The sequence below is a fragment of the Nannobrachium achirus genome (assembly GCF_963921795.1).
Source record: "Nannobrachium achirus genome assembly, chromosome: 9".
Lineage (NCBI taxonomy): Eukaryota > Metazoa > Chordata > Actinopteri > Myctophiformes > Myctophidae > Nannobrachium > Nannobrachium achirus.
This window is the reverse complement of record NC_137818.1, coordinates 11,587,493-11,605,710: the sequence shown is the minus strand read 5'-3', so window position 1 is coordinate 11,605,710 and position 18,218 is coordinate 11,587,493. Positions and strand designations below refer to the sequence as shown.

Here is an 18,218-nt window from a genome sequence, read left to right as displayed (position 1 = left end):
AACGTACAACATTATGACATTACTTAGATTTCAATAAGCACTTTATTTTTCAAATGTGAACGTTTTTTTGTGAGGTACGTGGCTAATTGGCTAAACTGCACAACAACACGCTAAAGTCGATTAATTACTCACGGCTAAACCGGGCTAAAAAATAATAATAAAAAAAAATACTGTATCGGAAACTACATTACCCATAATTCCGCTGCAGCTTTTTTTACTGCCCCGTTTTTTCCCCACTAGGAAGTGTCAGGATCCCCATGGAAACGGCGCACGGGAGAAACAAATGTCATCCCTCTCGGACAGGTACACGAGCTTAAATGTTTAACATGTCGAGATAATATAACATAAAATACAGTACAATGAATGAATGGAGGGGTTGAATCGTGTTTAGCGTTTGATGGAGGGAGGGATTATAGTGGACATCAGTGACTCCTCCTCCTACTACCAACACACCAAACAGCAGCATGTTATGCTTCTCAGTGATGGGAATTAAACTTACATAATATCATATAAACTAGCTGTTTTATGGTTCAATGATCTGGGATAGTAGCAGGTGAAACGCACGGCCAAAACGGGGATTATATAGATTCAGACCCTGCACCGACCACAACAACAATAATGAACTATCTCTTTTTTATTCATTTATTTCTGTACGGTGCATCTCGTTCAACGCGTTCATCTTCTGAAAACAGCAGGAGATATACGATTGTATCATCCAATTGATCGATATGGAGGCAATACCATATATTCACTGATTGATTATTGATTGAATACTCTATTTAAGTTCGCAATACTATGGTGCTGAAAGGATAACACCAAAAGCCATGTCCTCCTGACTCCTGTGTATAAGTGGGCACTATAGGACATCTGGGCACCTCGATGTAACATTGGCTATTTTGTGGGAAATGTTAAAACTTATATAGGCTATATGAAAAATGTCCTTAGGTAATGTAAAGTATACATGATGTGAACATCATTATGCAGTCACTTAATTTCATCCTTCAACTTTTTTTTATGCCCCTATAATGACTGTATAGCCTATACAGGTTTTGTAGCAATATTTGTAGAAATTGAAGAAATATTCTGGTGTTAAGCTTAGACTTTTCTAGGACAAGTTACATTATTGTCAGAGCTTTTATTTGCAGAGCTGTATATCCAGTACCATTTAAACCCTCTGGTAAAACAGACCTGTACATAATGTACTTGATACAGTCTTTTTTCTACCAAATCTCTTTGCCTCACAACGCTGTTTTCAAATATTTTGTACTTTCACTTTTGGTAGGCCTACTTTAAGTGCATTTTGATGCCAACTCTTTCATGCTTTTACTCAAGTACATTTTGAATTCCAGACCTTTATTTGAAACTCTAGTATCTACATTGTAGTATTGATACTTTCATAATATTTGGTATGTATTTGGCCAACCGATCAGAGAAAAGATTCTGTGCCATGATTATATTTGAACTCACACATTAGAAGGACCATATGAGACCCCAGAAGCAGAGACATGTGTTTTCAATGACTCTAACATTGTTAAAATGGAGTTTGAAGTTGGATAATATAAAATGTATAAATGATGAACCAAACAACTTAAAAAAACTGTCTGGGGTGGTGCACACAAAAACCAGAGTAGTAAAGTGAAATACCCCTTTAAGTGGTTGAACTGCTCTCCCTTTTCTCCGGGTCCCCTGGGGGCTCCCTGAAAACCCCTTGGCCTCAAGGACCCCTGGGGCTCCCCGCCCCGGAGAAGCAGCAGGGGTCCAGTTAGGTCATGTTGTGGTTCGTCTCAGAGCAGTGAACTCAGAGCATGGCACAGGTGTCTATTAATACCAAGCTAAAAGAGCTCTTTACTGTCAGTTAACTGTGATCCTGTAATCCTCTCTCTAAATACACTCCGAAGTGGTCAGAGAGAGAGAGAGAGAGACACGCAGACAGACAGAGAGACACACACCAACAGACAGAGAGAGACCGAAATCGAGAGATAAACAGAGAGAGAATGACAAAGCGCGCAGAAACAGATTCTGACCTCCTCTCGATAAAGATTTATTTACTTGAGTCAAAGCAGGACATAAAAGACTGAACTTGCTCGACTTTGTGTGTATCGTTTTTGTGTCATAGCCAGGATTGTAAGCAGGCCTGGCCTGTAGTAAGTTGTACTGCTGCCATACAGTGTGCAGTGTTATACATTCAGGGAGTGTTGGTTAGTTATTAACGGTGTCAGATGGAGGCGTCGGGCCGTCACTCGTTCTCAGAGACAGACATGAGTCTGCTGGGAGGAGCCAGGATCTCTGGCTGCTGGTCCCTGCGGCCTGAACGCAGGTAAGAACTTATAGAGTTCTCAGTCGCCTATAGGATGGGACGATATGAAAACTTTCATGTCACCATTATTTTGACCAAAGGAATGGCGATTTATGATATTATCGCGATACTCTTAAAATGCCACTTTTATCAACCACTCGAACCCCTGTATCCATATTCTGGGGCAGAACGTTTGCTAAAACATACTGTAGCTTGTAGATTTGGTAGAGAGAAAAAAATGTACTTTTACAGGTGTGTTTTACCAATTGTAGAGGTTCTAAGTGGATCAAAGGTGAATTGATCCCAGCGTATGACAGAGGACAATTTCACGATATATAAAAATCTCCATGACACGATTATTGTGAGCGCTTTAGGAAATCTTTTCAGGTGTGAGATTTTCTACTGTGTAGACTTAGTGATATATGACTGAAGACCTTCACACTAAAATGGAAGCTAATGTTGCGACCAGAGATCGCAACTGCATTGAGAGATGTGGAAACCCCTGCTACTGAACAAACAACACAATCTCTCTCACTCTACCTTTAACAGTCTGGGAGGCATGCAGTGATCTGGGGTGGTTGTGAGGCTAGAGTAGCTGTGTTTTAGATTACCCTGCTGGGATTTGAGTTGCTGTGTTCCCTTGCATTGTTTTATAACACTGTTCAACCTGGCTTCACTGTTTTGGGCATGTCATTATAGACAGTGGCGTGTTCTACCATGATACAGGGTATACAGTACATCAGGGGTGCCCACACTTTTTTGACGTGAGATCTACTTTTAAAATGACTAGTGCAACATGATCTACCCATCCAAAATGTTTTAGCTGATGGCCTGAGGCGGGCTTTGGAACAGCAGCACTGGCGTTACATTTTAGACAAACACACTTGTAAAACTTGAAATAAATGGGAAATACTGGGGGAAATGTCTTCATCCCATTCTGTATGGAAGTGGTAGGTTTTGGGGTTCTTTGTAATGCTACTGACTCTTGTACAAATATTGCATTGGAGGTTTGCCTGCTTTAGAAGCCATGATGTCATATTGACATATTCTTTTTATATTCTAATTATATATTTTTAGAGGCATGTCATGTGGTCTACCTGCACTCCCTTGGTGACCTACCCCTGCAGTACATAGTATGCCGCGAAGAAAAATATAATAGAAAAGGCGTATGCCCCCGTGAAACTTTAAATTCTTCTACTAAATTCAGTTCTTCTACCTTCTCTAATTGTGACTTCTCATAACTTAGGTAATGCTGATATTTAACAATAATTTAACTCTTGAGAGCATAAAATGGAACCAAAAGTGGCCACAAATGCTTTGGAGATCTTCAAGTGGGCCCCGTCTCTGGCAAATGAATTTACCCTGTGGGATCAATAATTGTCTGTCTGTCTGTGTGTCTGTCTCTCTGTCTGTGTGTCTGCCTGCCTTGTGTAGCGGCAGCGGGGAGGACTCGTTGGACCGGCTCCTCCCCCCGGTGGGCGTCGCCCCTCGCAGGAAGAGCACCGCCTCCATGAGCGCGTCGGAGCCGCCCCTCCTGCGCACGGGAACGCGCACCATCTACACGGCCGGCCGGCCGCCCTGGTACAACGAGCACGGCGCGCACTCCAAGGAGGCCTTCGTCATCGGTACGTTAGGCCCGTCGCAATTATCACATAATCACATAAACAACAATGATGATCATTGATGCTTTGCATCAGTGATTATCAATGTGGGGTCCTTGAGGGAGTTCCAGGGGGTCCCCAGCTAAATGGTTGTAAGGAACCAAATGGACCCTTATAGGTCTGTACTCAGACCATGATAGGTCTGTAACTCAGAGAGTACAGACAAATGGAACCAATACACTCTCAAAGTCCAATTAACATTGCTTTTACAAATATGAATAGGTGTCTCAGAGATAGGAATGCCATTAAATGGGGGTCCGTAGCCTAATGCATATCAAACAGGGTTTCTTGAAATTAAAATGGTTGAGAGTCACTGTTAGAGCCGTAAAAATCTTCTCTAATGTAGCTCCCTGGTACATCTTTTCAAATGGGGGTCCGCGGGCTAATAAGTGTCAATTTGGGGGTCCTTGACACAAAAATGTTTGAGAACGACTGCTCTCCAGGGCGGTATAGTCAGTTCAAACATGTAAACATACATGTTATGATGATCATAATAATATGATGAGTACATTCTCTCCAGGGCTGTATAGTCAGTTCAAACATGTAAACATACATATTATGATATGAACATTCTCTCCAGGGCTGTGTGGAGGCAGTGCCTCAGGGAAAACCACGGTGGCCAATAAGATCATCGAGGCTCTGGACGTTCCGTGGGTTGTACTGCTGTCCATGGATTCCTTCTACAAGGTGAGACATTACATTATATTATACTACTGTACATGTTTGTTACTTTCAAGGTGAGATATTACATTATATTATACTACTGTACATGTTTGTTACATTCAAGGTGAGACATTACATTATATTATACTACTGTACATGTTTGTTACATTCAAGGTGAGATATTACACACTACGCTACATGAATGTTACAGTTGACTTTGTGGCCTTTTTGTCCTCCTCTGAATGATCTGTTGGAGCAGTGGATGTAAAGTAACTAAGTGCATTTACTTAAGTACTGTACTTAAAGCCATACTGTGTAAGATGCCCAACTAGTGGTCATTAGCCCTATAGCAAACCGCGGTCGCGTCCGCGTCTTTCGGACGTTTTTCGTACCTTCAGACCCCCGCGTCTGCCTCCACCTCGCTGAGATCTATCTTTTAAGGGGTCCCTTGTTCCTGTGCGTTCAGTAATTCCAGAGATACGGACTCCTTCACCCTGCCTGGTAGGCGAAATTACCTAGAGAAGGGATGGTACAAACGGGCGACAACAAATATGGCTGCCATAGCGACCCCACTTCAAGATGCGCTGTGATTGGCCGGCAGTTGTATAACCCTCGCTGTGATTGGCCGGTAGTGTGATGACGCAATTTTGGCGCGAGATCCGGTCCACGGCAAGGATCTCAGTTTACATACAGAGAAGGCTTTACAGGCTGAAATTCACGGCGCGGATCTTCTAAAACTTTTGTGATTTAATAGTTAGGAGAATTTTAAGATTTGTTTTATAAAAAAAGTTACATAGTACAACTTTAAGTAAAGTCTTGAGGTATATCTGTACAATTTCCAATACCTGGCTATACTGTACTTCTACTCCACTACATCTCGGATCCAAATATTGTACCTTTTCTCCTCTACCTATCTGCATTAACAAACACAGCTGTGTAATATGCAGACAGGACAATTCCAGTTTTTCTTTAGACAAATACATCTAAAATAATAACCTTAACAATTGTAATAATGTTTATTGTGTTCACAAGTCTTTATTATTAAATTATTATTTTCTTTGGCTATAAAAACACACACACACACACACACACACACACACACACACACACACACACACACACACACACACACACACACACACACACACAGAAAAAAGAAAGTGCTGTTGTTGTTTTGGTGATAACCTCTGGGTGCCTGGTGGCTCGTTGCAGGTGTTATCCGCAGAGGAGCAGGCGCTGGCGGCCAGCAACGACTACAACTTTGATCACCCCGGAGCGTTTGACTTTGAGCTGCTGGTCCCCACACTGAGGAAGCTCAAACAGGGGAAGAGCGTGAAGATCCCCGTGTACGACTTCACCACGCACGGCCGACACAAAGACTGGGTGAGACATATATATATATATATAGTGTACGACTTCACCACGCACGGCCGACACAAAGACTGGGTGAGACATACGTTACAGTCAGTTTGGGTAACTCAGTGAGATTGGGGTAAGAGCGCTCGTTTTGTCGTTCACCACACACCCCTAACACCACCTGGATCAATTCACCTTGATAGTCTCTTATCAGCGCACCTGTGACTAATTCTGCGCATTCACCATGAGATGGCGACAACAGCCATTCACTTGTGCAGTCGCTGACGTCACTCGTTTGCGTCATCTCTTTCGTTGTTTATCTACTAGCCTAGCTCAGCTGTGTTTAGCCATTAGCTTACTATGCCAAACTCTAACCCTAACCCTAACCCTAACCTCCGTGGGGTAAGGCGATATCATTCCTGCCGACGCTACGTTGACGTTGACGTTGTTGTTGTTGTGGATCAAAGCGACTGCTTGTTCCGCCCCGTGACGCACGACGAGCGCTCCTGTTCTCAATTTTACTGAAAAACTGTAACATATACTGTATATATATAGTGTACAACTTCACCATACACGCAAGACACAGACTGGGTGAGACCACCTCCCTTTAGCCCACTTAAACCTGGAACCACTCACAGCGCGACACTGAGTGCCGCGCTTCGAGCTTGTAGTAGATCTAGTATATATTTCAATATATATATTTTAAAGCGAGCATGTAACTCAAATATTTGTTTCTGAGGTGCTTAAAACCTCAAGCTCGCCACGCACCACTCTTCCATTGAACTCAATGGACTTTTGGGGTTTTGGGTTCAGAAAAGGTTACAGAAAAAGTCAATTGAATTAACTGCTAAAATCTGCTGCAAAAATGTAGCTAACATAAAATTATTATGTAAAAAGTTACATTATTCATCGTCATCAAGATGGGGAAGATAGCCTTTACCATAGCCAGACCACTGGGGGATACTTTGGGTGCAAACCCAGTTGAATTGAAGTATTCCTGCGCTGGCCATCCGCTGACAAAAAAAGTCTTGGCCCCTCGAATTATAGTAGCAAAATAAGATAAGATTGATAAGACCTGTGAAGGAAGTAAGTAAGGAAGTCATTTCTTTCCAATGTGGCTGCCGTGCATAGAGCCTCGTTGCTACCCAACATAATGACGTCATCACACAACATCATCACAACCATATAATTGTCCTCTATAATGCTTTGTCCAATAAACAAAACGACAATTAATAGCACCATTTACCAGTGGACTGGCCTTCCTTTGTGAGTTAGTTGCACTGATTGACGCTGGCCTGTGAGATCATGTTTCACTGGACGGCACATGTGAGAGGAGGAATAAATAAATTCAATCCCAGTGCTGCCGTGGCGGTTGGATACGACGTGTACTGCTTTGGACGCTACCAGGATCTGGACAACGGTGATCAGATTCAGGTGGCCGTCTTCAACACAGTGTCCATGCGCTGGGTGAAGTCGCCCCCCGTGACGACCTTAAGAGGAGAAGGTCCCCCTGCGTGCTGGGGGTACACCGCCGTGCTGATAGAAGATACCATCTACATCTGGGGAGGGTGGCGTTACTGCAACGTGCTTTACGCATTTGATGTTGACGCCCACAGATGGTTTAACCCCAGGGTGTCCGGGACTGTTCCAGAGGGGAGGAGAGGCCACTCAGCCTGTGTCTTGGGGAAAGTCCTGTATGTACTTGGAGGATTCACCAAGCTGACTCCATGTTATAAGGACATCTACATGTTGGACACCACCACTATGGTCTGGTCTTTAATTAAAACCAGAGGCACTCCACCACGTTTTTCAGCATACCACACTGCCATCGTTGGGACCCAGATCTTTGTATTTTGTGTTGATAAGGAACAGCTGTTGGTGAGGAATTACTGCTACATCATCAGAGTGTTTGACACAGAGACCAACTGCTGGCTGAGTACGCCTTGGGCAACGCATCGGTCAGTGCAACGCTACAATTATTCAGTCTTTACCTACAAAGGAGAGCTGTACATGTTTGGTGGCAAAACCTTGAACCAGCCCTTCAATGAGCTGTGGAAATTAAATCCACAAACCTTCACCTCGAAGGAGGTTGAGCCCAAGGGGGAAGGCCCGTCCGAGATGTATGATATGTGCTGCTGCATGGTGGGAAATCGTTTCATCTTCTTTGGTCGAACCACACCCAGCAGTACATCAAGCCTGTACATCTTAGACTTGAGTCCTAGTCTGAAGACGTTATGCAGGCTAGCAGTTACTCAGTACGGTCTGGCACAGTCAGGACTCCCACACAACATCAGGTGGGAACTGGCAGCCACGACTACCAAGGAAGATGATGATGAGAAAGATGGCGCTGCTGCTGCTGCTGATGGGAAAGACGGAGTATTTTGCTTTGTTTAACAATGACAGTGAGATACTTGTTGCACTAACTAAGCATTGACTGCTATGGTCTCTTTGGACTCTGGATTTCCGTGGACACTGTACTATTTTGATAGTTGTGCCCTAAGACACTTTATGTATATATGTATTTATATATTATTCACCCCCCTCTCTTGATGCACCTTCTCTTTACTGTTACAGTACTGTTCTTGTTTCTTCCTACCTTTTTTTCTTACTTCTCTGTAACTTTGTGTATAACTGTATACTGCTGTGCTACCATTGGACCACTGAGTTTCCCCTTGGGATAAAGGTATCTATCTATCTGGAGATGATGGCTTTCATGAGAAGATGCAGATGACAAAAAAAGAGGACAAAGAAATCCTTATTTCTTGAGCGGTGCTAGCCGCTCCAATTTGTGACTTTGTGTGTATGACCATGTGTGTATGTGCAGTGTTTTCCCATTGTATCAAATACTCATGTTGTATCTCCCTATCTGCATGTCCCTTTTCTGATTGGCATGGTGCGGAGGCGGAGCGTCCACTGTTATTATGTCCTTCCTTTGTACAATACAATGATGAGCACATATCTATCATAGTGTACTTAACGTGTTACTCGAACCCACACTGTTTCTTCAGGAACAGTATTTGTGAAGTGGGAAGTGAGCACTGCTCACTTCACACAGGTGTGATTTTCTTTTCTGTTTTGTGCTGCTAGCCGTTCCAATACTTGACTTTGTCCATAGTTTAGTACGACAAGGCCTTTTCTAAGTCCAAGTTTTGTGGTGCCCACAGTCCAGGGTCTGTGGTGCTCTCAAATGAATGGGACGGCTGTTCCACAGGCGTGGTGCCGCCCAGCAGAAGACCCTGTCGGTCCCTCATGGTGCGTAGGTTTGTGCCAGGGGCTGACAAGGAGGAATTTGCTCGCTGATCTGAGGGTACGGCCGTACGGGGGGAGTTGGTGGTGGAGGAGAGAGAGAGAGAATGTAAATATTTGTTGTTATGGTTTATTGATATACCAAAGTTAGGGTGTTACGTATGACAACCCCAATGAGAGATTAGAAATACTGTTCCTACGAAACAGTGTGGACTCGCTCGTAAACACTGTTAGCTGTTGATGCTGCTAACACTGTTAGCTTCTAGAGAGTTTTGACACAACGGAGCGGAGCGCTGCTGACTGAGTGCTGTTGTAAAAATGTCCAATTGCACCTCATTGGCTAAGGGCCCTGCCTTTGTACTGTCAGGCACATAAATAAATAATGAAGATAACATAGTTTTCTCGCCTTTCAGGCGAGCCCACAGCAACAACAATTAGACAAATGCTCTGGAACACTTAATTGTTTAAATCTCAATATATTTTATCCGAGACATTTCTTTGAAAAAGGTTATTTGCGTATTTACTGTCTTTTCCTTTCCTTTGACAGAAAACAGTGTATGGTGCCAGTGTTATCATATTTGAAGGCATTATGTCCTTTGCAGATAAAGAACTGCTTCAGGTCAGTCTGACGTTTATTTCACTTCTGAAAAGCCTGACTTGAATTGTCAGAAAAGGCAAATGTGTCTTTGTCGATTAATTGTCAAAGAAAACTATGTTCAATGATTTACTTGCGTTGTGGGGGTTGAATATATTGATATACTGTAGGCCTATTTCAATGTTTCAATGATTTGTAAGCAAAAATTGCAGATGATATGACAAATTATTTGTCATATCATGTCCTGTTTTGGTCATAGTATATTATTTATTTAGATTTTTGGTACCGATCATTGTCAGTCAGTTCTTTGTAAAATTATCCCTTTATAAATTATTTTAAATAATTTATAAAGGGATAATTTTAATTATTTGAAATAATTTATGTAGGGATAATTTTACAAATAACCGACTGACAACGATCGGTACCAAAAATCGAAATAAATAATATACTATGGCCAAAACATGACATATTTAATAAATTAATTATAAAAAAGTGGAAATAGTCATAAGCCAATCTTCAAGCTTACATGTCACACCCGCTGTGAGCTTGTAGATCGTCTATTCTCTTTATTTTTCTTCTGAAATTCTTTGAATTTTCTATGATAATTCTTCAACCGATGAATTCATACGATGAATGATTCTAGTCATAATAATGCAAAAACATAACTGTGATTATATCAAATAATCGTGACGGGCCTATAATAGTGGACTGTTGATGTCAACCACGATGTTTCGCAGCTCCTGGACATGAAGATCTTCGTGGACACCGACTCGGACATCCGGCTGGTGCGGCGTCTCCGCCGGGACATCACGGACCGCGGGCGGGACATCGAGGGCGTCATCAAGCAATATAACAAGTTTGTGAAGCCCGCCTTTGAGCAATACATTGAGCCGACCATGAGGCTAGCTGATATTGTTGTGCCAAGAGGTAAGATTAGCTAGAGTTACTTCTCAAAAAAATCAATTTCTGAACCAGTTTGATCAGAATTATTACAGTTATTCAGAATTTGAGCCACGGACCACCGTTTGATGAGATTTAGTCTCTCAGACCCAAGACTTTGAATATTTTCTTATCGTTGGATAATATTTTGTCTACAATTCCATACTGTATTGATGTGGTACCATAGGAGAGATATCAGGCAAAACATTGATCAAAATAACAATTCTTCTACAGTCCCTAATTGGGTAGGCGTCCTTTAAATTAAGTAATGCAGATGCTGTAACAATAATTTAACTCTTCTTGAGAGCATAAAATGACGGCTCCATTTGGTTTTATTTTACACTCATTAGATATATCCCGTTGTTACAGAGAAAGGAGGGATGAGTATATACCGTAGTTACTGTAATTTTTAGTATCATTTTCATTGGCTTTATTAGCTGTGTGTGTGTCTCTCTGTCTCTCTCTCTCTCTCTCTCTCTCTCTCTCTCTCTCTCTCTCTCCCCCCCCCCCAGGTGGAGGTAACATGGTGGCCATTGACCTGATAGTTCAACATGTCCACAGTCAGCTTGAGGAGGTTTGTTGCACGACAAAGTACGGTATATAATGCATGCAAACTATGCAAGTATATCGTTGTTGTCGGGTGGAAACCTTGTATGTCCAAAACCTTCCTTTTTTTGTAGTGAACATAGTTGATCTAAAAGCACACAACGCCTCACATCGCGAGGCGTTGTGTGCTTGTAGATCTGCTATTTAAGTAGTAAATTTAAGTAGTAAAAAGCACTTTAGGCAAAAACCTCCTAACTCCACTTGAGCTGGATGTTTTCTAATTTTCTGGAAAATGAACATTTTGGAGTCGGCTGATTTTGGCCCGACAAGCAGAGACATGGATCAAGCAATTGAGGAAAAAACTGTAAATGGAAATGAGTGATCTTCCCACCCAGTTTTGGTACTTTTGGAAAATGTTTTTCATGAATGGTTGCTCTTCCGGTCAGAATACATGTGTTCTCTCTCTCTCTTCCCCTCTCCCTACATGCAGCGTGAGCTCAGTGTCAGGTACTGTATGCTGCTGACATGTAGTCATAATAATAATAACTAGGAAGATGCAATTGGAAATTGCAAGTGTAGTTGCGGTGACGCTCATTTCACTAAATTTAGCAAATAACTGTAATTTCATCCCTTCATTCCCTTGTCATTTAAAAAAAAAGTATTTGGCCTTGGACCCTCCCTCCGAAAAATATTTTCCTATTTATATAAAATATAAATGTCATTATTATTATTATTCTCAGTGAAGCATTTAGAAGACACACGATCACAGCGCCTCCTCCTTCCACGCAGGGCGGTGTTGGCCTCCGCCCAGCAGACCCAGCCCCTCCCCCAGACGCTCAGCGTGTTGGAGAGCACGCCGCAGGTTCGAGGCCTGCACACCATCATCCGGTATGTACTTAACAGTGATGTTACTAGGTTTTCAATGTAATAGGTCCCGGGACCCACAGGTGGTCATTCAAATGGCTCCCAGAAAAGTTTTATGAGTCCTCAATACAATGTTTTCGAGCGCTGTGAGCTTGTAGATCGGCTATTTTCAAAATGTTTGCCTATTTCTTATATTTATTTTACAATTTGGCTAATGTTTGAACTTAGAACTAGGATTTCTAAATACACTAGGCTACAGACACCCATTTAATTATAGTAGAGTACAAATGGAACAGGTCCATTTGGTTCCATTTGTTCACCGAGTTACAGACCCATAAAGTTCTATTTGGTTCCTAACTATCATTTATCTGGGGACCCCCTGGAACTCCCTCAAGGACCCAGGACCCCACTTTGAGAACCACTAGTGAAAATAGTTTTAGTTGTTCCAGGTTTAACTGATAATAAATCTTTACAGTGTTTATGTTACACAATACATTAAAACGGAAACGAATTAAACTATCTAAACTAATATAGCAACTTAAGTAGAAGAAGTACATTATTTTAACATGGACTCCAATGGAGGCGCATCCCCGGTCCCTGGGCGACTTGAATGAGTTTTTGATGCGGGACGCGCACGTAATGACATCACTGACATATGTACAGTATGTCAAGTCAAAGTAAAAAATCGAACCTCTGTTCAAAATGGAGCTGTGTGTGTGTGTGTGTGTGTGTGTGTGTGTGTGTGTGTGTGTGTGTGTGTGTGTGTGTGTGTGTGTGTGTGTGTGTGTGTGTGTGTGTGTGTATTGCAGTTGATGCTCAGGGCAGGCTAGACTCAACAGCACCTCTCTGGTCACCCAGGGTTACTACATACAGGCTACATACAGACCCACAGACCCACCCACCCACATACCCACCCACATACCTACACACACGGCCACGTATAGGGAGCTTGTGTTCCACACAGCTCCAAAAATACAATGCAAAGAATAGCCTGTTTTATGATAGTTCAGCTTGACTTTGGCTGTACTACATGGTACGTTAGCACCCTCAAGAGGACAAAAGCTAAAATGCAAACAGCTCAAAATAAACTGTCCAGGCTGGTGTTGAATCCGCTCACATTCAAGGAATTATAATGGCTAATGTAGACGTATATGTTATTACGATCTTGCAGGGTATACATGTAGATTTAAGACATGTTCTATAGAGGGTATGCACGTGACATCATCATCATACCAGGAAGTTATGCAGGAACGCCTACTGAGTGGCAAAAAACTACTCTCTGGCCTTGACAGCCCATACATCCAAACAGAAAAGTCCTATCTGATTGCATTACACAACGTTAAATGACGTTAAACTCATTTTGCCACTCACTTTGCCACTCGATATGCCATTCACTTTATGCATGCGCATACCCTCTATTCATGTTTTATACCTGTCCTATACCACAGGTTTTCAGCCTCACCCAGCTGAGTGCTGCCCACAGAGCAGTACAGGGTTAAGGGTATTGCTCAGGGACACTTCAACACATTGATGAGAACTGCCATCGTACCTGGGACCTCCGGAGTCCTATAGGCAGGCTCACTGACCGTTCAGCTATGGCCTCCCTAAATTTATAAAAAATATTTATATAATATAGAATGGACAGACTGACATTTGCTTTGCTTTGCTTTGCTTTTTTTTTTACTGGAAAGAGGGAACGGGATATGCATTTGTTCGACTGTATGCTCCACACACAGTGTTCTTATGATGAATCCTACTTGTGTTTCTTCTGTCTAATGTCTCCATGTCCTGCGTGTGCTTTAAGGAACAAGGACACCAGCAGAGACGAGTTCATCTTCTACTCAAAGAGACTGATGAGGCTGCTGATAGAACACGCTCTGACCTTCCTACCATCTCAGGTGAGCTGATAGAACACGCTCTGACCTTCCTACCATCTCAGGTGAGCTGATAGAACACGCTCTGACCTTCCTACCATCTCAGGTGAGCTGATAGAACACGCTCTGACCTTCCTACCTTCTCAGGTGAGCTGATAGAACACGCTCTGACCTTCCTACCATCTCAGGTGAGCTGAAGACCAAACCCACACTCCTCAAGTCTGATTAACACCCAAGGGGCCAAACTCGTTCAGTAACGAGATAAGGCCACTAGAGGTCGCTCTGCCAAAAGGAGTTGTCTCGTTCCTCAACGAGACAACAAAGGGTTAACTGTGCAGCGTGCTGCGCGCATGTTGTGTTGTCTGTGAATGACCCTGGTCCATACGTCACACTGTGGCTCTAGCGGGGCAGATAAATGCATTTTTGCACTAAAATACTTCAGAAGTGGAAAGAAACCTAAAACTTTTCACAAGTACTCCTTAGGGGTTGTTCCTATGATAAAACACATTAGACACTGAAAAATCAAAATGGCTGCCATGTTTCCAAGATGGCTGCCTCTGAACAGTACGCCAGCCAGTTAATGTCCGATTTTCATAATATTAGAGTTGTTTTGTAGGTTTTAAAACATCCTGAGTTCATTTATTACACTTTTAAAGCAGCCAGAATAACCTTTCTGACTTTTGGTTGGGGTCTTTCCTCACCTGGGACCCCCCAAACAGACCCCTGAGCCTATCTCAGTAATCGCATTGCTCCTGCTCCAGAGCAATGTTAAATTAGATACATAACTGAAGCATTAAAGTTGTTGTAACTGGGCTCTGAAAGCAAAAAATAGTAGTAGCAAATACCCAGGGGTCTTCCACAGGGGGTCTGGGACCCCTAGGGGGTCCTCAGAGTTACTACAGGGGGCCTGCCGAATCTTGATGGGGAAGTTCTTTTCTTTTTTTTAACTGTTTTAATTAGTATTCTCAGTATTATTTATTACATGTTTGTGTTAGACAGACAGGTTCACAGGTGTTACTGCAGGGATTGCAAGAATTAAGGTATTGCAACTTCTCACTTTGGGCGCGCAGTCTAACATGTCCATTTATTGCGCTGCACTCACACTGACAACACAACACACACACACCTCTTTGTTATCGTCACCCCAAAACCCGCACCCTATCCTCTTAAAGAGCTCACGGTCAATTGTACCCAAAGAAATTCACTACTATACATGTCCTCCCTAATAGTGTTGACAGTTTCCACTATAGCATTTGCAGAGAGGAGAGTGCAAGGCAGGTTATTGTTTGAGCAGCTGCACCGTCCCTTGTAACCTGCTTTGCAGCCACATTTGATGAGCTCAAGTACTGCCTTTGCAGCAGGGAGGGCAAGAAACCTGACTGGACATACCCTCCACTCTCTGAATTCCATCTTTTTCAATTGATGGAAGCTCAGGGCAATTTGTCAGGTATGACAAAGTAGGCATCATAATAGGATACCTTCATCAAGGGACATGATTTTTAGGAAGTGCAAACACATGAAGAGGCTGATACCCCGATTCCTTATCAAGTCCTTGCCTCCGGTACAAAAAAAGGAAATTTATATATTCGAGTGAGTTCAAGTTATTGGTTCTTACAAATGTCAAGGGTTCCTTTGCGTACATAGTTTTTCAGGTGCTGACTGGGGAAGAACATTTGTTGGAATCACCAAAAAGACATGGGTAAATGCCTACTTGATGATGATGATGATGATGACCAAGCCATTAACCATCATCATCATTTATTTACTCACGACCATGATCACATGGTATGGAGCACAGATTACCGTATATACATACAGTATACAATACATAACAGTATAATACAATATTCAAACAGACGTAGCAAAAAGTGGGCATGGCAAACATTATTTGAACAAGGCTATAACACTCTTTAGGAAAGCACCCAGTTTACAAATAACTTTGGGCTTGTCGTTTTGTAGTAATAATATCAGTTTCCACAAAGATGGCTGGTTTAAGTAAAACTTCGGCAAGTATTTTTTTCTGCTTCAAGGACTTTGGCAAGGTCATTGGCCATTCCTCCTGAGCTTATAAATGGTGAGCTTCCATCAACATTGCAGTCGGAACATTTTGCATGCCATGTTTACAGTTCAAAAGGTCCAACAACCCTGGGATTACTCAGATGGGATCTATTTCTGTCAAAGAACTTGGAGGGTGAGATGCTACCTCCAACTCGTGCTGCACTGCTACCACATTACCTCCGCGCCAACTCTGTCACAATGCAGGATAAATCATACCTGACCATACCATACCCTGTGCTTCCACCAATCGAAGAAAATAGATGGAATTCAGAGAGTGGAGGGTATATTCCAGTCAGGTTTCTTGCTCTCCCTGCTCCAAAGACAGTACTTGAGCTCATCAAAGCTGATCAAATAACCTGCCTTTCACTCTATGCTATGGTGGAGACTGTGTCAACACTATTAGGTTGGACATTGAAGATGATGATGATGAAGACAAATATATTCTGCATGTCTGAAATTACTGTATTGTAGTGAATCTCTTTGGGCGTAATTGACCATGGGCTCTAATAAGGTGAGGGTTTTGGGGTGACAATAACAAAGAGGTGTGTGTGTGTGTGTGTGTGTGTGTGTGTGTGTGTGTGTGTGTGTGTGTGTGTGTGTGTGTGTGTGTGTGTGTGTGTGTGTGTGTGTGTGTGTGTGTGTGTGTGTGTGTGTGTGTGTGTGTGTGTGTGTGTGTGTGTGTGTGGTCAGTGTGAGTGCAGTGCAATAAATGGAAATGTTGTTCTGCGCCCAAAGTGAAAAGTTGCAATACCTTCATTATTGCAATCCCTGCAGTAACAGCTGTAGAAACATTTTTGTCAAGCTGTCAACCATAACTGTTTAACACAAAAAAAACATAAATAATACTGAGAATACTAATAAACCATCAAAGTACAATATATAAAACCAGGATACATAAAAACATTCGAAGTTTCAAAAATAAATTGAGATTTGGCAGGCCCCCTGTAGTAGCTCTGAGGATCCCCCCAGGGGTCCCGGACCCCCCGTGGAAGACCTCTGTTATTTGCTACTAGTCATTTTTTATTTCAGAGCATATTTCAGATCTAATTTAACATTGTTCTGGAGCAGGAGCAGAGCGATTACTGAAATAGGCTCAGGGGTCTGTCTGAGGGGTCCCAGGTGAGGAAAGACCCCAACCAAAAGTCAGAAAGGTTATTCTGGCTGCTTTAAAAGTGTAATAAATGAACTCAGGATGTTTTAAAACCTACAAAACAACTTTAAAGGTTAAATGACATTCTGTTTTTACCAATCATAAAAGTCTTTGCCCTGGTCCTAAAAACATGTTTTAAAATGTTTAAACTTGAAAATCCACTCCATGGAGCCATGGTGTCTCTCTCTGTTTAGGTGTCATGAAAAACGGTCTGTCACCTGAAATACTCTAAACTCACCACCAGGGGAGCCTCTCTCTCCCACTCATTCTAACAAAATAAATATTAGTAGGCCTATAGTGCAGTAAGTACATGTACTTGAGTACAATTTTGAGTATTAGCCCTAACCCTAACCCTAACCCTTTCCAATTTTCAATTCTTATACTTCTACTCCACTACATCTCAGAGGCAAATGCACTTTATCTCTCCACTACAATCATTTGGAGGCTTTAGTTACTAGTAACTTTGTAGATTTTGATTATTAATACAAATCAATCACTTCAGCCCTTATAGGACAGCGATTCTCAAACTATGGTACCCAAAGTGGCCACACACACACACGCACGCACACACGCACGCGCACGCACATACAGATCTGCGGCCGCCCCGGCTCCAACACACAGAGATGCGTGCTCGCATTTTTTGTTGCTTTCGCACAAGACAGTGGCTGTGACACAGACACACACACAACCATGGCAGCTAAAGAGGCTGAGCTAAGCCCTGGCCTGAGGCATACGCGTCTGCATGATCAGCGGGGAATTGTGTCATTACGAGCCGAGGCGCGGGTGTTTTTTCTTACCCCGGGAACGATACATTACCGGAGCCCTGCGGTTACTATGTACCTTCGCGGAGTTCAATTTAGACCGTCGGCGCCGCGGTAACGTTCAGCTCCGCTCCGCAATGCAGAAAAACGTCATGGTCCTTTGTAGTTATAGCAACATATTTTGGCTAAATGCCTCAGTTTAGAGAAAC

General features: G+C 42.6%; 1 protein-coding gene across 1 annotated transcript in view; it reads left to right on the top strand.

Moving 5' to 3' along the window:
* Nucleotides 1–263: 263 nt before the first annotated feature.
* Nucleotides 264–18,218, top strand: part of uckl1a (uridine-cytidine kinase 1-like 1a) — an 86,845-nt gene continuing 68,890 nt past the window's right edge. Inside the window, exons 1-9 of the mRNA XM_080733281.1 lie at nt 264–303; nt 3,731–3,921; nt 4,538–4,644; nt 5,833–6,003; nt 9,770–9,841; nt 10,555–10,744; nt 11,269–11,347; nt 12,092–12,190; nt 13,971–14,064. Coding sequence (XP_080589407.1) covers nt 284–303; nt 3,731–3,921; nt 4,538–4,644; nt 5,833–6,003; nt 9,770–9,841; nt 10,555–10,744; nt 11,269–11,347; nt 12,092–12,190; nt 13,971–14,064 — 1,023 coding nt within the window. The 5' untranslated portion in view covers nt 264–283. The remainder of the gene's footprint in view (nt 304–3,730; nt 3,922–4,537; nt 4,645–5,832; nt 6,004–9,769; nt 9,842–10,554; nt 10,745–11,268; nt 11,348–12,091; nt 12,191–13,970; nt 14,065–18,218) is intronic.